Here is a 24,253-nt window from a genome sequence, read left to right as displayed (position 1 = left end):
CCCTGACCGCTCTGAGGGGCGGCCACGAGCTCTGTGAGCCCCGGGGCAGCCCCGCAGGTCCCGGTCCCGGTCCCGGTAGGTGCGGGGCCGCTACCGCGCTAGAGCCGGGCCGAGCCTCGAGGAGAAACACCGCCCTCCCAAGATGGCGCCGAACAGGCAGCGTGAGGGAGCAGCAGCTGCCACGTGACTCTGCTCCACCCAATCAGCGCCGGGTGACGCCTCCGTGGCGGGAAGGGGCGCGCGGGAGAGGTCGCTGCCTGCGCGGCAACCAATCAGCGGCGGGACTAAAGGGGGTGGTGTCACGTGCCTCTCCGCCAGCCAATCAGCGGCGGGCGGCGGCGGCGCCAAGATGGCGGACGATAAGGTGAGCGGGGAGGGCCGGGGCTGAGGAGCTGCCGGGGCTGTGGGGAGGCCGCGCCGGTTCCTCCCGCGGGGAGGTGGGAATCACCTCCGTGTCTCCCGCAGGACTCGCTGCCTAAGCTGAAGGACCTCGCCTTTCTGAAGGGGCAGCTGGAGAGCCTGCAGCGCAGGGTGGAGGACGAGGTGCAGGCCGGCGTGGGGCAGGTAACGTGCGGGCTCGGGCTGGGCCTGCCGCTCCCTCTGAGAGGGACTGGTGTGGGGAAAAAACAAATCCCAGGGGAAAAACCAACCCACAGCTCCCCCCTGGGGCACGTCCCCTCCCCGATCCCGCCCGGCCGTGCCTCACGGTGCTCTCCCCTCAGGACGGATCGCTGCTGGCATCGCCCTTACTCAAAGGTTTCCTGGCGGGATACCTGGTGGCCAAGCTCCGCTTCTCCGCCGTCCTGGGCTTCGTGGTCGGCACCTGCACGGGAATTTATGCCGCCCAGAACTACGCCGTGCCCAACGTTGAGAAGACTCTTCGGGACTATGTGAATTCACTGAAAAAAGGTCGGGACTAGCGAGGAGGAGCCCGGAGGCAGCAGGGACTGCAGGAACGGTGCTCCTTAGTTAGCAGGCACAGAGCACCCCCAGGGCTCTGGGAGGCACGTCACCTGCTCCCTTCTTTTTGCTGGAAAAGGGCTTTGCACCACACCATGCGACACGCCAGGGGGCTGGTGATGGGTGTTTGTTGGGCATCGTGGCAGCAGTGATCACTGCACTAACCCACAGCAGCCTGAGAGCACTGAGGGGCTGCCAGCTGCCTTTTCCCCTCACCTTTCCCTGTGCCCCTGTGGACTGAGGGGCTGCTGTGCTCTGTGACCCGTGTGCCCTGCCCACGATGTGCCCTGGCAATGTGCTTTGTGTGGCTCCTCAGGAAGGCTTGTAGTTCTCCTCCTAACGAGAGACAGCACCCTGCTCTCCTGCTGCATCGCAAATGTTGCAGGGAACATCCTGCTTGAATCAGGCTCATTAAATTCTTGGTATTTGGTCTCTTCAGTGTTGCAGGGTGGGAGTATGTTTGGCCTCTCTACACTGACAGCAGCTCACTCGTGCTGGCTCTCGCCCGGAAATGGGGATGTTTGGGAATGATGCTGGCTCTGCCAACAGGCTGCTCCAGAGGGGGCTGTGGGCACTGATGCTGCTGCTGTCTGTGGCCATCTACGGCTCCCACGCTCCCCTCCTGACGCTCTGCAAGGTGGATGGGGCCATCCCCTTCAGTTCCACGTCCGTGGTGGTCCTCGTGGAGCTCACCAAGCTGGCACTGTCCCTCCTGTTCCTGCTGGCAGGGGCGCGGGAGCCGCTGGGAGCGGCCCTGTCCTGGCGTCACGCCGCGCCCTTCGCCCTCTCGGCCCTGCTCTACGCTGCCAACAACAACCTGGTGGTGCACATGCAGCTCTTCATGGACCCCAGCACCTTCCAGGTGCTCAGTAACCTGAAGATCGTCAGCACGGCGCTGCTGTACAGCCTCCTGCTGCGCCGGCGCCTGGGCAGGCGCCGCTGGCTGGCCCTGCTGCTGCTGCTGGCCGCCGGTGTCGCCTACAGCTGCGGGGGGCTGCGGGGGCCCGGGGACCCCGGCGGGATGCGCCTGCACGTCACGCCCGTGGGGCTGCTGCTGCTCTCCGTGTACTGCCTCATCTCTGGACTCTCTGCTGTCTACACTGAAGCCATCCTGAAAAGCCAGGCGCTGCCCCTCAGCCTCCAGAACATCTTCCTGTACTTTTTTGGGGTCCTGCTCAACCTGATGGGTTCCGTGTGGAGCGGCACGGAGGGCGGGTTCCTGGAGGGATTCTCCCCGTGGGTGCTGCTGGTTGTGCTCAGCCAGGCTCTGAATGGCCTCATCATGTCCGTGGTGATGAAGCACAGCAGTAACATCACCAGGCTCTTCGTCATCTCCTGCTCCATCCTGGTCAACGCTCTCCTCTCTGTTGCCCTCTTCAACCTGCAGCTCACCCTCCTCTTCTTCGTGGCCGTGGTGTGCATTGGCCTGGCCGTGCACCTGTACTATGGAGTCACATAGTCACTGCCTTCCTCCCATGTGTCCGGGCAGCCCCAGCACTTCCTCAGGGCTGCAATCATTCCTGGTGGGTGTCTGCACCCCCAGGATCCACTGAGGGGAAGAGCACCTTGTCCCTGCTTCCACAGGGAAACTGCCCTGCTCCAGCCCAGCCAGGCTCTGTGCCATGGTGTTCCCATGGGATCAGGCATGCCCAACCTTAGCGGGGGTCCTGAGCCCCTTGTGCATAGTCTCAAGATGTGCCAGGGGAGGCACATCTTAGGAGTAATTTATTCACAGAAGGGGTGATTAAACTTTAGAAGGGGCTGCCCAGGAAGGTGTTGCAGTCACCATCACTGGAGGTGTTTAAGGACTGGACATGGCACTTAATGCCATGGTTCTGTTGACAGGGTGATGTTGGGTTACAGGTTTGACTCGATGATCTCGGAAGTCTTTTCCCGCCTAAATGAATCTGGGACTCGTGTCCTGTGTCCTCAAGCTGCTTCCCCACACCACAGTGGCCTGGGAATGCTGCAGCAGTAACTGGCCCTGCTGCAGCTCCTGCCAGCCCAGCATGGGAGTGGTGCTGTTTCAGCTCCCATGGATGCTGCTTGATCCCTACCATTCCTGGTGCTGCTTCCCTGGGCCTCTCCCACCTCCACGGTTTTCCAGCCTAGCCCCTGCCTGGAGCCCTGCTGTCCTTGGGCCCCGTTTCCCCTTCCTGGGCACAGTGTCTCTGCAGAGCAGATGGGGAGTGGGGCATGTGGGAACTTCCACCTGCTCCCCAAGAGGGGGATGCCCCCTAAATTTGTACCAAGTTTTTGGCAGGCAGAGGCCACCCAGGATATTAAAGCTGTGGTTCAACAGCATCTGTGTGTCTGTCCTGTATCTGCCCACCCTGTGGGATGGTGGCTGTGCCCCTTGGGACAGGTTTGGGGGCCAGGGGTGTGTCTGAGCCTGACAACACTCACGGGTGAGGGGCACCCACTTTATTCCATGTGGCTGCAGCTGTGAGCTGCCAGCCCTCCCACCAGGCTGAGCCTGTTCTCCCACGGGCCGGTTCCCAGCACAGAGCAGGGTTTTCCCTCGGGAGCAGCAGGGAGGAGGGGAGGCAGTGCCTGGGATAACTCATGTGACCGGGGCTGGCCAGTCCTCTGGCATCACTGGTGGCTCGGTGCAGGGTGGGCTCCGCAGGGACCAGAGCTGCCGGCCCAGCCCTGGGCATGGCTCAGGGGGTCTGTGTGGTGCCACCGGCCGTGCCTGCCCGTCGGGCATCCCGCAGCTGCTGGTTGTGCTCTGCGAGTTCCACAGCGTCCCGGAGCAGCTCCTGCAGCAGCGCCCGGTGCCGGCGCTCCAGGGCCTCCTGCTGCTCCTCTGCCAGGCGCTGCTGGTCCCGGAGCACCTGCGGGATGCCCGGGGCAGTCTGGCACAGCCCTGGCACAGCCGGCACAGATGTCCCCAGCCCTGCCTGCCCACCTGCATCAGGTGCTGTCTGCAGGCCTCCATCTCCTGGTGGTGATTGTGCAGCAGGGCCTCCAGGTCCCACTCGGCCGCCTCCCGCTCCCGCAGCGCTGCCTCCAGGCTCAGGCCCAGCGCGGTCACCTCCCTCTGCCAGCGCTCCGTGTCCCCCTGAGGGGGACAGGGATGAGGTCAGGGCAGCTCCAGGGTGTCCCTGCTCCCCTGGGCTGCACCAGGGAGAGCAGTGCCAGGGGAGGGGAGGCTGGAGCTCGCAGTGCTGGGCTCTGCCTGTGCTCACCTCCCCGCTGTGCTCCTGGGCTGGCACAGCGCCGGCCCCGAGCTCTCGCTGGAGCTGCCGGCAGTGCTGAGCCCGCAGCCGCTGCCGCTGTGCCCTGGCCAGGGCACGCTGGACCTCCGGGGATGGGCCTGGCTGGCACCGGCTCCCTGCCTGGGGGAGAGCAGAGAGGGCTCGGATGGCACCAGGAGCCAGTGCTGGCAGCACAGAGCTGGCCCCGCACAGGGACCCTGTGGGCTCCCACTCACGCTGTCACACCCAGGCCGTGGCTGTGCCTGTGACACTTTGCTCTGGGATGGCTCCTCCAGCAGCCCCTGCCCTGCACTGGCCAGAGCTCGGCTGTCCCCTCCCCGGCGTCCTGCTGTGTGGGGATGGGAGGAGGATGAGTGTGACGTGGGGGGCTGAAGAAGGATGTTCAGGTGGACAGTGAGGCCTTTCCCACCGTGTGCAGCCATGCTCTGTGCCCACATATCCTCCACCCAGTTGTGAGATGCGTGCCGGGCCCCACGCTCCGGCTCTGCTGGCTCCAGGCTGGTGCTGGTTGGGTGTGTCTGGGTCCCAGACTGCTGGCCTGGCGCTGTATTCCCTGCAGAGACCTGCTCCTGTCAGAGAAGGAGATGTTACAGGGACACAGCTGGAATTCAGGGCTCTTCCTGCAGAAGGCTGTCCCTGGATGAGGGGGCCTGGCCTGACCTCTGCCCACCTCGGCACTGGGCTGGCACACCTCACTTGTCCCAGGCACCTCGGCCATTGCCTGCTTTTTCTCCCACCTTTGATTCTTCAGCACCTGGAAAAAGGAAACTGGAGATCCTTGTTGGGGTGTTTCAGACCTCCAGGCCTGGCATGGCTCCAGAGACACATCTCACCCCTGGGACAGCTTCAGCCCCTGCCCTCAGTGCTGGACAAGGGTCTTGACACCAGGTCAAGAGTCTGCCCCTTCCCCAGCCCAAGGAATGAGTGCCATCCCAAGGATCCAGGGGCATTCCCCACCTGCAGCTCCCGCAGGGCCCTCTGCAGCTGGGCCACAGCCGTCCTCTGCTCAGGGAGGCCGGATCCAGCCAGCAGCTCCTTCCGTAGCCCTCGGATCTCCCTCCGGCGCGCCGCAATCTCCTCCTCAGGGTCCCAGAGTGTGGCACAGATGGTCTTGGCAATCCCTTTCACCCTCTCAGCCAGTCCCAGAGCTCCCAGGATCTCCTCTCTGGAGGTGTCTGGGAGAAGAGCGAGCCCTGGGCAGGGGCCATGGGGTTCCACCAGCACGGTGGGTCCCGGTGTGATGGAGATGAGTGGAGCTGGTGTCCAGCTTCCAACAACTGCATCAGCCAGGGACTGAGTGCCAGGTGTGGGGCAGGATGGGGGGAATCCTCAGGGAGGGACATCCAGAGTGTGTCCCAGTCCCAGGGGCTACCTGGCAGCGACACACACAGCAGCAGGAAGGTCAGGCTGTTCCCCTCCAGCAGCCGCTCCATGATCCAGGGCAGGCAGACAGCGCCAGGTTCCCTGCACTCCCTGCACACGAGCAGAGACACTGCAGGAGAGGCTGGCCCTCGCAGTGCCAGGCAGGCTCAACCCTGTCCCACAAGAGCCCAAGGACGGGCTGGCCACGCGTGTCCCCAAGCCCGTGTCCCCAGGGAGTGGTGACACCCCCTTGCTCCCAGCCACGGGCTCCCACGGGGGTGTCCCTCCTGCTTCACCTCCAGGAATGGAACTCCCTGACCCACAGCTGGCACATGGGTGTGCTGGGATGGGAACACAGCCCAGCCCCCGTACCTGGGGCAGGGCCTGGTGGCCCCTGGGGACACCAGGATCCTGAGGGCCGAGCGCTGGCGCCTGCCACCCTCCAGCTCTCGCTCCACCGTGAGAGTGAAGAGGCTGCCGGCCCTGGGGAGAGGCGGGTGTGGGAGCCGGGCTGCAGCAGAGCACAGCACCCCACAGCCCAATCCTTCCCAACCAGTGGGATCTGGGCCAAATCCCTCACCCCTGCACAGCCGAGCGCCCGTCTGCGAGAGGCTGCTGAGCACACCCCTGGAGCAATGCAGGGCTGGCAGCCAGCCCCCTGGCATAGGCACTGACGGCAGCCTGGGCATCGGGCACGGCTGTCTCTGTTGCCTCCTCCACCATCCTGGAAGCAGAGGGAGACAAGACCGAGCGAGAAGGGTCACATCCACCCTTTGTTCGTCGCTGAGGAACACCCAGGGCCGTGCTGTGGCTGGGCACCGTGCTCCCTGCCCAGCCCCCCTCCTGATGTTGGGGTGCCAGTCTCCAGGAGCATCTGCTCAGCCGTGGGGCATCAGGGACCTACAGGCCCAGGGGTGCCACATCCATCACTTGCAGGGCTCGGCCGTCGGGACGGAGCAGGTCCCAGGCTTTGTCGTGGGTGCTGACCTGGAATGAGGGGGCTGCATTAGGCAGGGGGGCAGGAAAAGGGGGCTGCTGGCATCCCACACTCACCAGGGGCCCAGACTGCTTGTGGCCATGCACAGGTGAGGGTTGACAAAGGCTGGTTTGGGAGTAACTCCCAACTTTTCCAGCCCTGGCACCAGGGAAGGGCAGAGCCCTGGGAACACCCGAGCCCTGTGTGGAGTTTATCAGATCCCTGGCAGCATCCCAGGGCCAAAGGGCAGAACCCAGCCCAGTGGCAGGAGCTGGCATCGCTCCTGTGCCGATCAAGGCCACACTGGAGGGAGCAGTGACTGGCCCAGAAAGCCTGGCTGTGATGGGGGCAGGAAGGGGTTACAGGGCTCCCCGGATCCCACCGTGCTGCTGGAGCCTGGGAGGTGCTCTGTGGGCAGCTAAGGCTTCCCACATCCTGGGAAGAGGTGAGAACACCTGGGATCCAAAGTCTCCAGTGCCTGGTGACCCTCGGGGTGAGGGGTCTGGATGCCAGTACAGGGCAATACGTGCTCTTGGCACAGCAGGGTCTGGGCAGTGGCAGAGAGGGAATGGGACCCTCATCCCAGGACATCCTGCCCTGCTCCTGCCCTACCTGGACCAGACTGACCATCTGCAGGCTCCGTGTGTCATCCCCCAAGGCCTGCAGCTCTTGGAAGATGATGTCAATCACCTGTGGACAAGCTGGGATCTGTTGTTTCCCGGGACCCGTGGCTGGATCTCACCCCTGGCCCAGTGGGATCGGGGTCTGTTGGGTGCTGGGAGCCCAGCACTGCCCAGTTGTGCTGTCCCCTCTCCCTGCCACCTGTCCCCTGTGGCCTCACCTGCCAGATGACACTCTGGAAGGGCAGCTGTGTCCCAGGGCCATGGGGGTCCCACAGCAGGAGGGACACGCTGTAGCCAAGGGGAACCAGGGCCAGCTGGGGTCTTGCCAGCTCCAGGACGTTCTCCTGGTAGGAGAGACATATCCAGCATGGCACAGCATGGCACAGCATGGCACAGCAGGGTGCAGATGGCCCTGGCTCATGTGGCTGGGGACAGGGTACAGAGGAGGACTTGGGGCTCTTGGTACCTGTCCTGCATCCAAGTGGAAAACACCATCGATAGTCAGGGAGCTCTCCTGGTGTGAGGGAGGGGGATAATGTTCAGCTTTCCCTTATCCCAGTGTGACCAGGGCAGGCAAAGGAGTCACTGAGGGCCTGGCATGGGCAGGGGTGACGAGAGACCCCCTCCCTTCCCCTGCTCTCTGGCAACCCCCAGGAGTCCCCTACAAGAGAGGGGCCCGTGGGGCAGCATCAGCCCAAGACCTCAGCTCCCATCAGGGTCCCAGGTGTGGCAGGAGGTGGGACAGAGCCCCTGCTCCCTCCTGGTTCCCCGGGGAGCCTCGTGCCTGGATGTCCCTGCCCTGCAGCTCTCACCTGGGGCTCCTTCCCAGTGAAGAGGAGCTGTAGGGGGTCCTTGCTGCAGTCCACCCAGCTTCCTCCTGGCCCTGGAAGCACCGAGTGTGGGATGGTGTGCGGGGTCACCCCCACCTGTCCCAGCCCTGTCCTGCCCCCCTTGCAGCCTGGAGCCACATCCCAGGGCTCCACATCGTTCCTGAGCCCTCCCGCTATCACTCAGAGCCACCAGGATGGGGGGACACCCTGTCCCTGTCAGCAGTGCCCAGACCAGCTCAGCCACTGGTCCAGTGCCACCACAGCTGTGGCTGCCACCCTGTCCCCTTGTTTCCTGGGGATTCAGCTGAAGGCTCCGGGGTGTCCTGAGCTCTACCTGCTGCCCGGTGGAGTCCCAGAGCTGCTCGCACGCTGACATCCTGCTCAGCCTGCCGGGATGGAGCGGGAGGGAGACACACACTCAGCACCACCAGGAGACCCCAGGGAGCTGGGCAGCCCCTGGCAGATCCCTCCAAGCCAGCCTGGGCTGTCCCCCACCACGGCACTCACCTCGTCCATGGGCAGTGTGGCAGCAGCCGCCGTGAGCTGCTGTTTGCTGGGGCAGGGATGGGGTTACCTGAGGGATCCGGTTCTCCTGCATTATTGATGGATGTGGGCAGAGCCAGAGCCAGCCTGGAGCCATGTCTCCCTGAGAATCAGACCTTTGGATATTGTTTTCATAATTTCTAGCCACTTTCCCAGGAAAGTAACTATAAACATAGGTGTTTATACATTCCATTAAAGATTTGCCTTTTGATGGATGTCTCTCACGGCCAGTGTGGTTGGGAAGGTGTTAACCTGACTATCCAATCCCTGGTTGTGGTCAGAAACTTATAAATACTGAAAAAACAAATAAACTTCCTTCTTCTTTCACCACACCTCGAGCTGTGTCCGTGTGAATCACTTTGACAGTGACAGAGGCACCCTGGCCCAGGGGCTGGGCCCTGCTGCCCGAGGCACCACGGAGGACAGGCGGGTGCCCAGAGCCACTCACACCACCGGGGAGCTCCCAGCTCCAGGAGGAACATCTCTGTCATGGCTGGGAGCTGAGGGACCTTGCACTGCCACACAGGTTGTCACAAGAAGTGACCACAAACCACAGAATCACCGGAGATCAGTCGCAGCAAGAGAGCACAGAAGGAAATGCCAGTGCTGGGGATCCTCACTGCCTGTGGAAATGCAGATGGAGGGGGCCAGGAGAGAGGGCCCAGGACAGCCCTGCCCTGCTTTGGGCAGCACCAGGAGGAGCAGATGCACTCGTGTCCCTCTGACCGCCTGTTCCCTGTACAGAACCAGACCAATGTGCCCCCAGAACTCCCTCAGCTGTGCCTCAGGTGTGGGGCTGATGCCAGCTGGACACAGATGGAACAGGCAGCACTGGGGACTGCATCAGGAGCAGGGCAGGACACGTGGCAGGGACAACAGGGACATGTGAGGGCTTGGGCAGGTGGAGGTGGCCACAAGGAAAAGCCCTTGAGAGGGTGAAGGCCTGGGACAGAGCAGGGCACAGGGCTTTGGGGGGCTCCCCAGAATTTGGCTGGGCAAATAATATAAAATAAAAATATAAATATAATAAATAAATAAATAAATAAATAAATAAATAAACATTATGCTAATAATATTAATAATATTAATAATATTAATAATATTAATAATATTAATAATACCAATAATGTTATTATAAATAGGACAGAAATAATATAATGTAATTATAGATTATATGTTATATAGTATATAGTGTTTAGTATATACTATATATGTATACTATGTACTATATACTATTATAAAATAATATTATTATATTAATTTAATTATCTATTAATTGAAATTACTGAATAAATATATTAATAATAATAAATAAATAAAGTGGGATAATACTGGGGGAAGGCTCTGCTCCACGGGGAAGCCAGTCTGGGGACTCCAAGAGCCCCTGAGCAGCACTTGGGGTGCTGTGAGGGAGCCCCTGTGGGACAGCACTGGTGGCAATGGTCACACACCCCCCTCATGTGCTGTGGCAGGGCCTGGCCCCGTGTGGGTGCTCCCAAGGGATAGCAAAGCCTCAGATTCAGGAGGCAGGGATTTCTCCTTCCTCATCCCTCAGGCAGCAGCTGCTGCTGCTCCATGCTCAGCCAGCCCAGGGTTCCCAAGGCATAGGGGCACCCTGGTGTGCACCAGCACCCTGAGCCAGCACAGCCCAGGGCCCCACCCTGCCCTGGGGCTGCTCAGGACAGGGACACAGCCCCACAGCCCCTCCAGGACAGGGACACAGCCCCACAGCCCCTCCAGGACAGGGACACAGCCCCACAGCCCCTCCAGGACAGGGACACAGCCCCACAGCCCCTCCAGGACAGGGACACAGCCCCACAGCCCCTCCAGGACAGCCTGGACGTGCAGCAGACCCCGAGTCCATCCCGATCCACGCCCCGTTCAGCCTCCCTCCAGCTCCAGGGGTCCTCCCCACTCGCTGCTTTCCCCCAGCCCGGCTGTGTTTGCCCAAACAGAGAGAGGGACGGACACAGGGAACACCCAGACACCAACTTTAATGCAGAGGCAGGACAGGCCCTGGGCAAGAGGAGCAGGGCTTGGCCAGGTGAGCACTGCCTGCCTGCCACCAGCCCCTTCTCTTCACAAGGACACAGAGAGGGAGGACAGGGGGGAATGGCTTCCCACTGCCAGGGGCAGGGTTAGCTGGGATATTGGGAAGAAATTCTGCCCTGGGAGGGTGGTGAGGCCCCAGAATAGGCTGCCCAGAGAAGCTGTGGCTGCTCCATCCCTGGAAGTGTCCAAGGCCAAGCTGCTTGGAGAAAGCTGGGATAGTGGAAGGTATCCCTGTCCATGGCAGGGTGTGGAATGAAATGAGCTTTAAGGTACCTTTCAACTGAAACTACCCTGTGATTCTATGATTCTCTCCCATCCCCACTTTCCCACACTTGTCCTTTCCCTACCCACCCCCTTCCTTTGAATATTCCCCAGTCCTGCATTCCAGGGCTCTCCTTCAGCATTCCATAATCCATTTTCTCTTTACTGTGAGATATTCTCTGAATAACCCAGAACCCAGAATAAATCAGTTTTCCTCTTATCACTTAAAAAGTTTCTGGTTGAACCTCCTCAAGGTCCCACTTGGACTCATTCCCCAGTGCCTCAGGTCCAGGTATAAGGAGCTGCTCCAGCTCATTAGCATTTGCATGCAGGGGTGTTTAATTTAGTAATTTTCCTGTCTTTTGTGGTTTTTCGGTTTTTCTCTTAGGCTGAGGAGCAGCCAAGCAGCATCCTGCCAAAGCTGACATGCTGGCCCAGCCACAGCCCCGGGTGAGGAGAGGGAGGATCAGCACAGGGGCCATGGAGGCTCCAAGGATGGCTGGGCTGCTGGGGCTAAGAGGTCTGGGGGGGCTCTGGGCAGACCCCAGCAAGGCTTGGGGCACCTGAGCGCTACCAGTGGGAATGTGATGGAGCTGAACTCCTCTTGTCCAGGGCAGCTGGGGCAGTGTTGGGGCTTGGGGAGCTGGAGCTGGCCACAGGGAAATCCCCCATGGGAGGGTGAGGCTCTGGGTCAGAGCACAGCACGGGGCTCAGAGTGAGGGGTGCCCCAAAACTTGGGGCAGTGGGATAACCCTGCAGACAGCCCTGCTCCACCAGCGTGGGGACACCAAGAGCCCCTCAGCAGAACGGGGACCTGAGAGCCTTCCCACGGAGCCCCTGGGGGTGGGAAGGGTGGGAAGGGTCCCAGGGCCCCTCAGGCTCTGCGGCAGGGCCTGGTCCTGACCAGACAGACGGCCCCAGCCACACCGAGCAGGGCGAGGATGACGCAGAGCGGGGTCACCACGGCACCGAGGTGACAGCGCAGCACCGACACCGGCACCTGGGCCACCTGCCAGCCCTGGTACTCAGCTGGGGACTGGCACCTGTAGTCCCCGGGCCAGCCCTGCCCCAGGTGCCCCGTGGCCGCCAGCGCCTGCAGCCCCCTGGCCCCAGAGCAGGAGCAGCTGAAGGGGTTGTCAGCCACAGCCACGTCCTGCAGGCGCCCCAGGAGCTTCACCTCCTCCCTCGGCAGCTCCGAAATGGAGTTGTTGTCCAGGTGAAGGGTGTCCAGCACGGGGTAATTCCTGATGGAGGGGACGGCCTGCAGCAGGTTTTGATTCAGGAAGAGCTTCTTCAAGGAGCTGAGGGAGGTGTCTACAGCACGGAGCTGGTTGTGGCTCATGTCCAACACCTCGAGGCGGGGAGGCAGCGGTGTCGGCACTTCAGCCAAGGCAGCGTTGGACAGGTTAAAACGCCGCAGGGATGCTGGCCACTGGCACGAGGAGGATGGGTCTGCCACGAGCTCGTTGTGGCTCAGATCCAGGTGCCGGAGCTCCGGCAGCAGCCCCACGCCCTCACACACGCTGCTGTAGGAGCTCAGGTTGTTGTGGTGCAGACTCAGCTCCTGGAGCCGAGGAAAAGCTCCCTGGCAGAAGGTGAGGGCCAGGCTCCCATCGCCGAGGCTGTTCTGTGCCAGGTTCAGGGAGAGCAGAGCTCTGAACAGCCTCCCGATGGCACAGGGCAGGCTGGTGACACGGGAGCCGGTGACAGCCAGCTCCTGCAGGGTCTCCAGCCACCTGCTCAGGCTGGAGAAGGCCTGCTCACGGCCCGTCAGAGGGGCAGATGTCACGTTGTGGAAGCTCAGGGAAACTATGGGCAAGCTCTGGCCATCCATGTCACTCCAGTCACCTGTCCCCTGGAAAACGCAGCTCTCAAAGGCCAGCTCCTGCACATGGGTGTAGGAGAAGAACCTCAGCACACGGGCGAGGAGTATCTCAGGCACCAGGACATTTCCAATAATTATTTTCTTGATAATGAGGGAGTCCAGAGTCTCAATGATGGAGGGGGTCAGGTCCCTGATTGGGAAGGCTATGTATTTCTCCACATCTCCACCCTGAAACTCCACCACATTTGCGGGGAGGCACTGGATGATGCTGCCGATGGTTTCCTCGGTCAGGTTGTAGCACACACAGTGCTCCTTAGTGCGGTTGAAGAAACACCTGTTCCTTCTGCCTTCTGCTGCCAGCAGCCCCAGGAGCAGGAGCACAGCCACCCTCATGGTGAACGACCTAAAAACTGCAGGAGAAACAGTGAATGGCAGCTGAGGGCACCACTCTGACCACCAGTGGAGGGATGCCCTGGGCAGGTTCAGCCCTGCAGAGCCACCCCTTGGGGACAGGGCACTGCCCTCATCCCTCCTGCAGGACTCGGGCAGCGCTCGGGCCAGCAGCCAAACACCCCAGAGCTGCAGCTGAGCCACCCTGCCCTCAGCAGGGAGCCTCCCGAGGCTCTGCACTGTCCTGCCTGGGCTGCCTTGCTGCAGGATCCCACTCCTAAACGGCCTGGAGAAACTACAAATGCGGAGTTACAGACAGAGAAGCCAGATGTATCAGTCTGACCAGGGAGAGAGCCCCAGCTCTGTTTGTTCCTCTGTAATCTGGGGCAGGAAATTGCAACAGAGGGCTTCATGTTTTCTCCTTCCTCGCCCAGCGATTTGATTCATCACCAGCCCCCAAAGGGGTGGCAGAAAACGACCCCTGAAGGTGTGAACACATCCCTGTCACACCAGAAGCTGGGCAGCTGACAGAATCTAGTCTCTGATCGCCAGATTGCAAAAGAAGCGGCAAGCACAGATTAAAGGCTCCCAAATATGTGCTGACTCAGCTCAAAGGGGGTCTTTGGGGGTCCCAGTCCAGCCTCCTGCTCTGAGCAGTTCTGTCGCTGCCCCCAGCCCTGATCAGCCTCAGCTTTCCTTGGCCACATCCCCGAGTCCCCCGAGCACGGAGCTCTCCCTACCTGTTCCTGGGGGCTGCGGGGCCCTCCCGAGGAGCTGCTCTCGGCCGGCACCTGCCCCGAGCGCGGCTGGCCGCGGGCAGCAGGAGCAGGTGCCTTTGTGCAGTGACTCACCAGCCAGCTCACACCCAAACGTCCCCTGCTTCCTCCAGCTGCTGCCAAATCCCGGCCGGAGCTGCCAAAGTCTCCGGGCGCTCAGCTCCGTCCGGCAGCCGATGCTGAGCCCTCGGCGCTCCAGATGTGTTCCAGCTGCTGCTGCCCGGCTCGGGTCCCCAGGCCGGGCTGGGCAGGCTCCTCGAGCCCGGCTCTCGGGCACAGCCCTCGCTCCCGAGGCGTGACTTCCTGAGCACGACAGAGCCACCAAGGCACTTGTGCTTCACTTCCCTGTGGCTGCGGGCTGGGAAAGGTTGTGGCCGGAGTGCCAGCGCTGCTCGCTTTCCTGGGAAGGGTGGAGGAACAGAATGCGGGCGAGGTTCCCCCACGGCGCTTTCGGCGTCAGCCCTTCCAGATGCTCTGGTGTTGCTGCGCTTGCTCAAGGCTCAGCGGGTGCTGAGCAGCCTGCAGGCAATGCAGAAGGGTTCAGGACTGCCATACCTGGCACCCAGACCGTGCCTGTGTTCCATGCAGGATGGGGATGGCACAATTCTCGAGGCTGCACAGGGCACTCCTTCACCGGCAGGAGCCACAAGTGTCCCACAAACAGCTGGATGTGGCACTGAGAGCTCTGGTCTGGATGACAAGGTGGTGGTCAAAGGCTGGACTTGATGGTCTTGGAGATCTTTTCCAACCGAAATGGTTCCGTGACTCTGTGATCTCTCAGGACTTTTTTTCTTTCCCAGAGGTTTCTCTGCCTATGCTGGATTCAGACTGGACAGTACAGCTCCCAGTTTGCTGTTGTTAATGGGGCACTACACGAGTTGGGGTGGGGTCCCTGCTCCCTGGGACTCGTGTGCAGAGGTGCTCAGCAATTCCATGACTCCTCTTCTACATCCTTGGGATACGTGAAATTTCTCAGCACAAGGACATGGAGCTGCTGGAGCGAGCCCAGAGGAGACCACAGAAATGCTCCAAGGGCTGGAGCCCCTCTGCTGTGCAGACAGGCTGGGAGATGGGGCTGCTCAGCCTGGGGAAGGCTCAGGGGAGACCTCAGAGCCCTTCCAGCACCTAAAGGGAGTCCAGGAGAGAGGCTTTGGACAAGGACCTGGAGTGACAGGACAAGAGGGAATGGCTTCCCATTACCAGAGATCAGTGTTAGATGGGATATTGGGAAGAAATTCCTCCCTGTGAGGGTAGGGAGGCCCTGGCACAGGTTGCCCAGTGAAGCTGGGCCCCATCCCTGGAAGTGTTCAAGGCCAGGTTGGACGGGGCTTGGAGCAACCTGGGATAGTGGAAGGTGTCCCCTGACCATGGTGGATGTTTTGGAACTGGAGGAGCTTTAAGGTCTCTTCCCATCCAAATGGGTCTGCAATTCCAGGAAACCGCTGCTGAGTGCATGATGGAAAAGTCACAGCTGCCCTCTGAGCTCTCCTCCCGGCCCCTTTTGTCGAGCCCGGCAGCTCTGCCCAGGGCTGGTATCTTTAATTTCTGCCCTCCAGCTGCGAATTCCCCAAACACCTCCCTGGGGAAGCACGAACTCCTCTGCCCTTCGGTCCCCATCACCACTGCGGGAGGTCCCGGGCCACCGAGCCGCCTTGTTTCACATTTCTGCTGAATCTTTGGGGTTTTTTTTGTCCTCGGCACAACCACCGCGCATCCCTGCGGGGCACGGCCGCCCGGGCTCGGAGCGGGCTGGGCGCGAAGGGGGGCCGGGATCGTGTTTTCCCCGCCCCGGGACCGCCCCGGGACCGCCCCCGGACCGGCCCAGGACCGGCCCAGGACCGGCCTTTTCCTCCTCATCCTGTGCTCTGGCTGTTTCTCCTGTCTCGGCCATGTGGGGCCGGCGGCGGGCCCGGCGCGGCGGGCGCAGCGCGGAGGAGCTGCGGGAGCGGCGGCGGGAGCGAGAGGCAGGTCCGGCCGGGGACAGCGGGCCCAGCCGGGGGGGTGCGGGGTCCCCCGCGCCTGGGGGGGTCCCCCCAGCTCAGCCGGGGACAGCGGGCACAGCCGGGGGGCTGCGGGGTCCCCCGTGCCTGGGAGGGACCCCCCAGCTCAGCCGGGGACAGCGGGCACAGCCGGGGGGCTGCGGGGTCCCCCGTGCCTGGGAGGGACCCCCCAGCTCAGCCCTGGCCGCTCCCATCCCCGAGCGCGCATCTCGGGGGGACGGGCGCCGCTGCCCGCCCGGGAAGCGTTTTACAGCTTCACGTTTTAACCCGAGGGGTTTCTGCCATGAATTCCCCGTTTCTTCGACAGCCCCTTCCCCCCCCCCCACTGTTTGGGTTTTCCAGGGTCTCGCCTACGTCTTAGCCCTGAGCAAAGGAGGCTCAGGGGGCCCTTGTGGCTCTGCACAATCCCTGCCAGGAGGGGACAGCCGGATCGGGTTCTGCTCCCAGGGAACAGGGACAGGAGGAGAGGGAACGGCCTCAGGCTGGGCCAGGGGAGGTTTAAGTTGGATGTTAAGGAAAATTTCTTCATCAGAAGGGTGGTCAGGCATTGGAACAGGCTGCCCAGGGCAGAGGTGGAGTCAGCGTTCCTGGAGGTGTTTTCCAAAATCAATTAAATAGGGCACTTGGGGCTTGCCTTAGTGGCCATGGTGGTGTTCAGCTGAAGGCTGGAGTTGATGATCTTGCAGGTCTTTTCCAACTTTAATGATTTTATGATCCTATGTGGGATCCAGCCTCAGGTCCCTCCAGCTGCTCCTCGGGCCTCTGTCCCGTGTTCCTGCTCAGTATCCCAGCAGTGGCTTCCCACTGTGTGTGCCCAACCCTCCGAGTGCAGTCCCTGCGTCCCTTGCAGGCTCATACAAGGAGGAATGGGCAGTTCCTCCCTGGACTGAGGGAGGAATGAGGCTCTTGGGTGGGATGGAGAAGTGTCCTGTCCCGGGCAGGGGGTGACATGTCCCGGTCTGATGGCAGCTCTCAGGAGGGCACGGCGGCAGGAGCAGCTGGTCAGCAAGCGGCTCCTGCGGGAGGACAGCGCGGCCGAGGAGGGTGGACAGGATGGAGCAGACGTCGTGCCAGATCCACTCTCGGAGGATGAGGTGAAAGACCTGACATTCTTCACGGCAAAGGGGGTCTCAGGGGTCTTCCCCAGACTCGGCATATAAAGGAGGATGGGTTTGGGAGTGGTTCTGATTCACTGCCAGACGCAGTCAAGGCTCCTTGTGTCCATCTTTATGCTCTGGGTTCCTTTGCCTCAAGGATTAACAGGGCAAAATCTTAATGCTGGCAGTGCTTTTAAGTTGTTAAGTGCTTAAAGTGCATGTTTTAATTCCCTGGCCAGGTTCTGGAGCTGCTCAGGGGTGTGCAGAGGGGCTCGGAGGACAGGCAGCGATCGCTCGGCCGCCTCCGCTGGGCTCTGCAGAACGAGGAGACTCAGCAGAAGTTTGTCAGGTCAGCCCAGGCCTGCTGTGGCTGTCGTGGGGCAGGTCCTGAGGGGCCCTGTATCCCTGTGGGTGGGTGAGCTGGCGTGTGGCCCTGGGTGGGAGCTGACAGCAGCCTTTGGATCCCCCAGGCTGGACGGCAGCATCCGGACGCTCACCGGGCTCTTCACCAGCAGCCTGGCTGAGCTGCAGCTGGAGGCTGCTCGCTGTCTGCACGAGCTGTCCCACTCCAGTGTCCCCACGGTGGCTGAGGCGTGTCTGCCTGTTACCTCCTACCTGCTCACCTACCTGTCGGGACACAGCCTGGAGCTCACGGTGAGATCCCTGTCCACATCCACATTTGCCGGGGCTGTGGCACCTGGGAATCCTCTGGTGTGCTTGGTATTGACCTCTTGTTGTCACACACAGCTCACGTGGGAGTGCTGGTGGGACAGGGCCCTCTGGAAGCCAAAATCTTTTGGCATCACAGCCTTGCCCTGAGAGCAGGACTGTCCCCAGTCCCCAGGTGTTTTGACCTGCCCTGACGGTGGGGTAACTGAGTTCTCATTACTCACAGATCCCTTGGGATGGATTAGAGTGGAACCACACAGAATGACCCATGTTTATGTACACAGATGTGTATATATATATAAAAATATATATATATGGGAGGTTTATTTTAGAGCAGTTTGGTTGCAATGCAAAGGAGGTATGTAGCCACTTTGGTTGTTAACTATAGAAATGAAATAATATAAAAGTACAAAGATATCACTTAAGAAAATATATAAGAAGAAAGAAAGGAAGAAAGAAAGGAAGGAAGGAGAAGAGTAGATAGTAGAGTGCCTGTGGTTCCATGTTGTACAACTTGGTCTGGGAAAGGAGCACAGCTGGAGTAGCTCTGGGATGCCCACGTGTTTTCCAGCTGCTCCATCTGGAAACAGGCTCAGAGCTAAGGAGCAAGGTGGGCAGTGACCCCAGGTGCTGATCCCGTTTGAATGCACCACACAGGCAGGCTCCAGGAGAACCAGAAGGGGCACAGGGAAATGGCATCCTGAAAATCAGAAGCCAGAAAAACCTCCAAAGTGGGAGTGATGAGATCCCAACTTCTGTCAGATAGAAGAAGAATGAACTGAAGCTGACTGAGCTGGGAATGGGGTGCCTGGGGAGTCCAGCAGCATCCAGCTGTGTTTCCCTCTCCAAGGCCAGCTCCTGCCCTGCTCAGGGCACTGTGTGGGACCTGAGGCTTTGCTGGCTGCTCTCGGGGTCACCTCCTGCTTTGCTGTGTTGTTGCAGGAGCTGTGTTTGTACACACTGGGGAACCTCGTGGTAGAAAGTCAGGCTGTGAGGAAGCAACTGCTGCCTCAGGGCATAATTCCAGTGCTGGCATCCTGCATCCAGGTGGGTGAAACAGCTCAGCCACATTTCTGCTGTGCCCTAGAGAGACTTTTCTGACAGCCCTGAGTCCCCAGCTTTCCTTCCAGCTGTGGGGGAGCTCTGCAGGCAGCTGTTCCCACAAGTGAGGGTCACTTGTGGGCTCCCTGTGCTCATTTCAGGGCTCAGCTCACCCCTTTGTGCTCTTCCCAGCACAATCTCCCCCATGCAGTGGCTGCCTGGTACAGTCTGCAGCACAGGGAGCCTGTCCCCTCTGCCTGCCCTGGGCCCAGCAGGGCTGGGGTTTGCAGGTCCAAATTCAAACCAGGAATTTTGCTGCATTTGGGCTAAGCCCAGTGAATGTGGGGAGGGGGACAGCTCTGCTCTGGAGGTTCCTGTGTCCCTCCTGGCCCCTCTGTGCCCCCTGTTCTCCAGGCACAGTGAGGCTGTGCTGCTCAGCTGGGTTTGGTTGGCACCCTGGGGCCCTGGCTGTGTGAGGAGGGATCAGCTCTGTTCTCTTGGATTGCAGTCCCCACACGAGGCAGTGCTGGAAGGTGTGGGCTATGTCCTCTCACAGCTCCTCCAAGCCAAGGAAGCGCCCATGGAGATCATCCCGTGAGTCTGAGCCTCTGAACCCCTCACCGGGATGGGCCCCGGGGCCTTGAGTGGTATTTGTGTGCTGGGGACACGACACCTTCCCCATCCCAGTGACATTAATAGTTCAGGGCAGAATCCTACCAGAACTGTGGAAGTTTTGATGCAGATCAGGGAGCAGGGCTTGGCTCCTTGCCCTTGGCCTCATCTGAGCAGACAGCTCTGGTATTTCAGTAAAGGCCAGCATGGAGCAGGGAAGGCTCACAGGGAATTCTGGCTGTGTTCCTCTTGCAAAGGAAAAGTTCAACTTGACAGCCTCCAGTGCCAAAAATGTGACCCCAGTCAAAGTGTCCTGAATGTCCCCAGGCCCTGCCATGGACAGGGAGAGCCCAAGGCCACAGCCCTTGGCTCAGAATCCCTTCCAGGTGTGTGTTTGGACCCTGTGGCCCCCAGTATGGGGTACAGCAGCTCCCTGCTCAGTGGCCAGGGTTTGTGTCTCCCTGTTTGTGTCCTGCTTGTGCCTTCATTAACTCTGCCCTCTGCCCCCAGCCTGGTCCTGGATTCGGTTCTCCCGCAGCACATGCTCCGACTGGTTTGCTCCGGCCTCAAGGCTGCCATGGGAGCGGCCGTGGAGTTTGCGTGGTGTCTCCACTACATCATTTGTAGGTAAATGCATTTTTCTCCTCGTTTTGAGTTCCCTGGGAGCAGCCAAATAGAGGCACGAAGGCTCATGGTCCTACAAGGGGATCTGGTTTGCTTCCCCTTTTCCCTTGGGAAAGCAATTCCCCAGCTGTCCTGGATATCCCAGCTCTCCTGTCTGAGCACATGTGCAGTGTGTGGGGTCACTGAGCTCTTTTACAGGGTGGTAATGGGTGATAAACCTGAGGAGGCTGTTTCTAATCCTCTAAATGCCCCCAAATTCATTTCCCATGCCTGGAGTTGTCCCCCACACTTCCCAAGGCAACCCTCACACTTGTGGGGTTGGCCCAGGGCCACCCATCTGGGCCGTGCCAGCAATCCCTGCCTGCCGCTGGAGCCAAGGAATGTGTAGATGCTCAAGGGTCAGTGCTGTCATTTCCAGACCCACACAGATAACTCCAGGGAATCTGTTTTTCAGGGGCTTTTAGATTTTCTTCTAAGCCCAGAAAAAAATCTGCTATTCTAGTGTGAAAGAAGCCACTGTTCCAATATGAAATAAGCCCTGTGGTGGTTCAGGAGAGCACTCTGAATTTCCAGGCCCTGTTGTTTGGTGAGGGGATGTGGCAGTTTCCCCTCCCCAAGCTCCAAGGCCACAGCACTGTCCCTCTCTTTGCAGGCACAAAGACAACGAGGTGCTGCTGGCGCTGGGGGCCATGCCTGCCCTCACCTCGCTCCTGCTCGACCTGGCTTCCCAAATCCCCCAGGATGTTCCCGAGGGCCTGGAGCTGGTGAGAGGTGGGCAGGGTGCTGGCTGTTCTCAGGATTGCTGTGGGGACACTGCTGAAGGGATTGGTGTGTCCCTCTGTCACAGCTCGTGTGCCCTGTGCTGCGGAGTCTCAGTAACCTGCTGGCACAGACAGGCTGCCAGGGGCAGGGCCAGGACGGGCGCCTGCTCATCGCCCTCTTCCTCATCCTGCAGTGCTTCCTGCAGCAGCACCCTTTCCTCATCCAGGAGTGCCTGTGGCTGCTCAATAACCTCACAGGTGAGTGTCCCACAGCGCTGGTGGCACAGCTGGACACTGCTGGGACCCACCCTGCTTTTATTCACATCTTCCTTCTCTGCCCACCCCAGCGGATGATCCCTTCCTCTGCTCTGCTCTGCTCTCCCTGGAGCTGCTCCCGGCCCTGCTGCAGCTCCTGACGTGTTCCCACATGGCCACTGTGCTGGTAAACCTTGCCCCACACGTTGGGAATGGTGGGGAGCACTGGGTTCAGAACATGAATCCCACACTGACAGTGCTGGACTCGGAGGGTGGATGGGGCAGCAGTGACAGCTGGGCAGAAGGTCCCATGTGGGGGCAGTCACCAGCTACCTCCCCCAGAGCCACTCCAGCTGTATTTACCCTTGGCAGAGCCTTGTCCCAGCACAAGAGTGTCCCAAGGGAGATGTTAACTTGGGGCCAGCCCCTGGAGCAGGCCTGGGAAGGCTCCTGCCACTTTCCTTTGAAAGACCACAAAGCTTTAGGAGACTGGGGACGCTGCCAGGGGTGTGGGTGGCAAGGCTGGGTCTGCCTGGCACAGGGATGAACAGTGCCTTGGGGTAGGTGTGCAGGAAACATTACAAATCCAGTGGTTTGGTGGGCACTTGGCTGTGGGCAAGCACCTGGCAGGACAAGAAAAAAAGGTGGAGAGGGACTTTGGGCAAGGAGATGAGTGACAAGACAACAGGGAATGGTTTCACACTGACAAAGGGCAGGGTTAGATGGGATATTGGGAAGAATTCTTCCCTGTTAGAGTGGTGAGGCCCTGGCACAGGTTGCCCAGAGAAGGGACATGGCTTGGAGCAGCCTGGGAGGGTGGAAGTGTCCCTGGCCATGGCAGGGGTTGGACTGGATGAGCTTTAAGGTCCCTTCTAATCCAAACCATTCCACAATTCCATGGCATGGAGAGTGGTTGGGAGCCTCCCAAGCCTGTCAGGAACCTGCCCACGGAGCACTCGCTGCTCGCTCCCTCTCCCTCCCACAGGTGCTGACCGTGCTGTGCAACATGGCAGAGAAGGGATTGTTCCAGTGCCAGCGGCTGCTCCAGCAGCCCCTCCTGCCCCAGCTCCTGCCCCTTCTCACCCTGCCCGACCCCGAGGCCGTGGGGCAGTGCCTGGAGCTGCTGCACCTCCTGTTCTTGCACTGCCCAGAGGTGAGGGCTCAGGGCACAGCATTGGAAAGGGGATGGGGAATGATTATTGTGGGGGTTATTGTTATTGTGGAGGGGGATGATACTGTAATTTGAACACCACTGCCCCACTCCCTTGCACCCCACAGCACTCAGGCCCCCATCCAAAGGGACACTGATGCAGAGGGTGGAAGCCCTTCCTGTGTCTGCAGAGAGTTCCTTTCTTACTGGCAAGGACTGGTGTTTGGGCAGGCTGTTTCTACTCCAAGTTTTCTTTTGATCCTGCTGAGGTTGCTTCACTTGCTGCAGATCACAGGAGTGAATTCTCCTCTGTGAGGGTGGAGAGGCCCTGGCACAGGGTGCCCAGAGGAGCTGTGGCTGCCCCATCCCTGGATGTTCAAGGCCAGGCAGGATGAGGCTTGGAGCACCTGGTGGAAGGTGTCCCTGTCTGTGGCAGGGGGTGGGAATGAGATGGCCTTTAAAGTCCTTTCCAACCAACCACCAGCATGCTGGGATTTACCTGGATCAGGAATGCAGTGTGTGGGAGGGCTCTGGGGAATTCCCTCAGCCCCGTTCCCTGGGATGTGGTGGCTTGGGCAGAGATGATCAAGTGTAGCACCCAGCCAGCTCTCACCCTCTTCTCTCACACAGGCTGCTGCTGATTTCACCAGGCAAGGTGGGCACCAGGCCCTGGAGCAGCACCAGAGCATCCCAGAGCTGCAGGAGCGGGCACAGGCACTGCTGGATGTGGTCAGGTCAGGAGCCCCCAGTGCCTGCCAGGCCACACTGGCTGCCTTCTCCTAGGCCTTGCTCCTTCCCTGCATTCCCAGGGGGAATAAACTGTCTGTTCAAGTTGTGGCACCTTCCCAAGGGCTGCTCAGGGCTCTGATGTGCCCAGTGCTGGCTGCACAGGGGAGGTGCCCCCAGAGCCTGCAGCAGGGGCAGAGCTGAGCTGCAGCCCAGGCAGACTGTCCTGTGCCAGGGAGGGGTGATGGCTGCATCAGCCATTCCTTGGGCTCTCAGCCACCACCAAGCTCAAGGTAAACACACTGTATTTATGAATTGATAAATTAAAGATACACCTTTGACATTAAAGATTATCAGTCAAGTCTCCAGCACGTGTGTTTCCCGTCTGTCGTTACGCGTGGCTTTTCACAAGGCTCTGCAGGGCTTTGCCCACTTCATCCACAGTTAGGTTGTTCAGTGGGATGCTCTTCTCCTTCCCAAACTCTGGGGAAACAGACAGGGTGAGAGGGGGCAGGTTGCACCTTTCCTGCTGCAAGGGCACTGGTGTCACAGCCTCCCATCACCACCCCTCCCCACTCACCATGTCCCAGTGTCCCTCCATGTGCCCAAGTTATCTTTTTCACCTTCCTATTCTCCTCCTTTCCCTTGGGAAGAACTCAAAGCAGCTCACCACCTTTCCCAGTCTCCTTTTTCTAGCAACCCTGTGGCTGTCAGCCTCATCCCAGCAAGGTGCTCCCCTCAGGAAAGCAGACTGAAAACTGTTCCTTCAGACTTACTGCACCATTTCAAAAGCTTCTAAATTAATTTTTTCCAGCCCAAATGACCATTGAGGAAAACAAATCCTTTCCAGGATTCCAGCCCCCAGATGGGCTTTTGTGCTGCCTTGTTTCACTGAGAAGGCAGTGAAAATAAAGGAAAAACAACCCCAATTTTGTGTAGTGAAGGTAGTGGGGGTGTGAGATCGTGTCATAGGCTGGAAAGCCCCTGCTGAGTTCTTTCTGATCCTTCCCATAAACACTCACGTCCCCTAAAGTCCCTTCCACCCCCAACCATTCCATGATAATTCCATGGTGTTTCCGGGCGGGCACCCCCTACTCACCGTAGCGAGCCCAGAGCTTGGGCTGGATACCGGAGCACTCGCGGATCAGGATGGGGAAGCTGGGATTTGCCTTCTTCAGGGTCACATAGTGCTTCTCGATAAATTCCCTGCGGAGGGAAGGAGGAGCGGCGGTGCCTGTGGGTCAGCCCGGGGGTGTCTCGGTCCCCTGGAGGAGCACCCCCGGCCCCGTCCCGGCCCATCCCCGCGCTGACCTGACGCCGCGGCTGCCGGCGGAGCGCTGGCACAGGTGGATGCGGAGCTCCCTCAGCCCTTGGCCCAGCCCGCCCCCGATGCTCTTCACAGCGGCCGCCGCCATCTTCCCTGCGGATAACAGCGCGGGGGCGGGACTGCGGCACCTCGGCCAATCAGCGCCCGTCTTTCCCGTCCGCCCACCAATGGG

General features: G+C 60.2%; 5 protein-coding genes across 7 annotated transcripts; 3 read left to right on the top strand and 2 right to left on the bottom strand.

The window, feature by feature from the left end:
* Positions 1 to 288: 288 nt before the first annotated feature.
* Positions 289 to 1,398, top strand: LOC102107667 (SLC35A4 upstream open reading frame protein). Its single transcript, XM_005523454.3, has 3 exons — positions 289 to 364; positions 466 to 564; positions 723 to 1,398. The coding sequence occupies exons 1-3, from the start codon at positions 350 to 352 to the stop codon at positions 918 to 920; spliced, it is 312 nt and encodes a 103-aa protein (XP_005523511.1). The 5' UTR covers positions 289 to 349; the 3' UTR covers positions 921 to 1,398.
* Positions 1,399 to 1,471: 73 nt separating this feature from the next.
* Positions 1,472 to 3,264, top strand: SLC35A4 (solute carrier family 35 member A4). Its single transcript, XM_005523736.3, has one exon. It carries the CDS (start codon positions 1,472 to 1,474, stop codon positions 2,417 to 2,419), a length of 948 nt encoding a protein of 315 aa, XP_005523793.2. The 3' UTR covers positions 2,420 to 3,264.
* Positions 3,265 to 10,490: 7,226 nt separating this feature from the next.
* Positions 10,491 to 14,209, bottom strand: CD14 (CD14 molecule). 2 transcript variants are annotated; one of them, XM_005523737.3, is made up of 2 exons: positions 13,784 to 14,209; positions 10,491 to 13,063 (listed from the first exon to the last, which is right to left on the bottom strand). In XM_005523737.3, exon 2 carries the CDS (start codon positions 13,044 to 13,046, stop codon positions 11,703 to 11,705), a length of 1,344 nt encoding a protein of 447 aa, XP_005523794.2. In that variant the 5' UTR covers positions 13,047 to 13,063; positions 13,784 to 14,209; the 3' UTR covers positions 10,491 to 11,702. The 2 variants fall into 2 exon arrangements, with proteins under 2 accessions (XP_005523794.2, XP_014108511.2); XM_014253036.2 differs by having other exon boundaries at positions 13,895 to 14,209.
* A 1,446-nt stretch (positions 14,210 to 15,655) lies between these two features.
* Positions 15,656 to 23,122, top strand: TMCO6 (transmembrane and coiled-coil domains 6). Of its 2 annotated transcripts, none has more exons than XM_088063546.1 (12): positions 15,656 to 15,787; positions 16,789 to 16,913; positions 17,156 to 17,265; positions 17,387 to 17,570; positions 18,528 to 18,632; positions 19,135 to 19,220; positions 19,749 to 19,865; positions 20,515 to 20,626; positions 20,818 to 20,881; positions 20,971 to 21,065; positions 21,864 to 22,031; positions 22,659 to 23,122. In XM_088063546.1, exons 1-12 carry the CDS (start codon positions 15,709 to 15,711, stop codon positions 22,809 to 22,811), a joined length of 1,398 nt encoding a protein of 465 aa, XP_087919672.1. In that variant the 5' UTR covers positions 15,656 to 15,708; the 3' UTR covers positions 22,812 to 23,122. The 2 variants fall into 2 exon arrangements, with proteins under 2 accessions (XP_087919672.1, XP_005523795.2); XM_005523738.2 differs by having other exon boundaries at positions 20,710 to 20,881.
* Positions 23,043 to 24,188, bottom strand: NDUFA2 (NADH:ubiquinone oxidoreductase subunit A2). The gene is made up of 3 exons (XM_005523455.3): positions 24,066 to 24,188; positions 23,854 to 23,960; positions 23,043 to 23,237 (listed from the first exon to the last, which is right to left on the bottom strand). The coding sequence occupies exons 1-3, from the start codon at positions 24,167 to 24,169 to the stop codon at positions 23,146 to 23,148; spliced, it is 303 nt and encodes a 100-aa protein (XP_005523512.1). The 5' UTR covers positions 24,170 to 24,188; the 3' UTR covers positions 23,043 to 23,145.
* Between the last annotated feature and the right edge of the window lie 65 nt (positions 24,189 to 24,253).

Source organism: Pseudopodoces humilis, chromosome 17, assembly GCF_049639895.1.
Source record: "Pseudopodoces humilis isolate 2021_Gansu_Grassland_sample_001 chromosome 17, ASM4963989v1, whole genome shotgun sequence".
Classification (NCBI taxonomy): domain Eukaryota; kingdom Metazoa; phylum Chordata; class Aves; order Passeriformes; family Paridae; genus Pseudopodoces; species Pseudopodoces humilis.
The sequence above is the reverse complement of the archived record's forward strand: the minus strand, read 5'-3'. Positions and strand labels throughout refer to the sequence as shown.

Bases quoted from the DNA above. Each gene is read 5' to 3' on its own strand.
- LOC102107667 (XM_005523454.3), top strand. The intron at 565-722 runs GTAACGTGCGGG...CTCTCCCCTCAG, and splicing joins TGCAGGCCGGCGTGGGGCAG to GACGGATCGCTGCTGGCATC.
- SLC35A4 (XM_005523736.3), top strand. From the start codon at position 1,472: ATGGGGATGTTTGGGAATGATGCTGGCTCTGCCAACAGGCTGCTCCAG.
- CD14 (XM_005523737.3), bottom strand. From the start codon at position 13,046: ATGAGGGTGGCTGTGCTCCTGCTCCTGGGGCTGCTGGCAGCAGAAGGC.
- TMCO6 (XM_005523738.2), top strand. From the start codon at position 15,709: ATGTGGGGCCGGCGGCGGGCCCGGCGCGGCGGGCGCAGCGCGGAGGAG. The intron at 15,788-16,788 runs GTCCGGCCGGGG...GTCTGATGGCAG, and splicing joins GCGGCGGGAGCGAGAGGCAG to CTCTCAGGAGGGCACGGCGG. The intron at 19,866-20,514 runs GTAAATGCATTT...CTCTCTTTGCAG, and splicing joins CTCCACTACATCATTTGTAG to GCACAAAGACAACGAGGTGC.
- NDUFA2 (XM_005523455.3), bottom strand. From the start codon at position 24,169: ATGGCGGCGGCCGCTGTGAAGAGCATCGGGGGCGGGCTGGGCCAAGGG. The intron at 23,961-24,065 runs GTCAGCGCGGGG...TTCCCTCCGCAG, and splicing joins GCCGGCAGCCGCGGCGTCAG to GGAATTTATCGAGAAGCACT. The intron at 23,238-23,853 runs GTGAGTAGGGGG...CTGTTTCCCCAG, and splicing joins CAAGCTCTGGGCTCGCTACG to AGTTTGGGAAGGAGAAGAGC.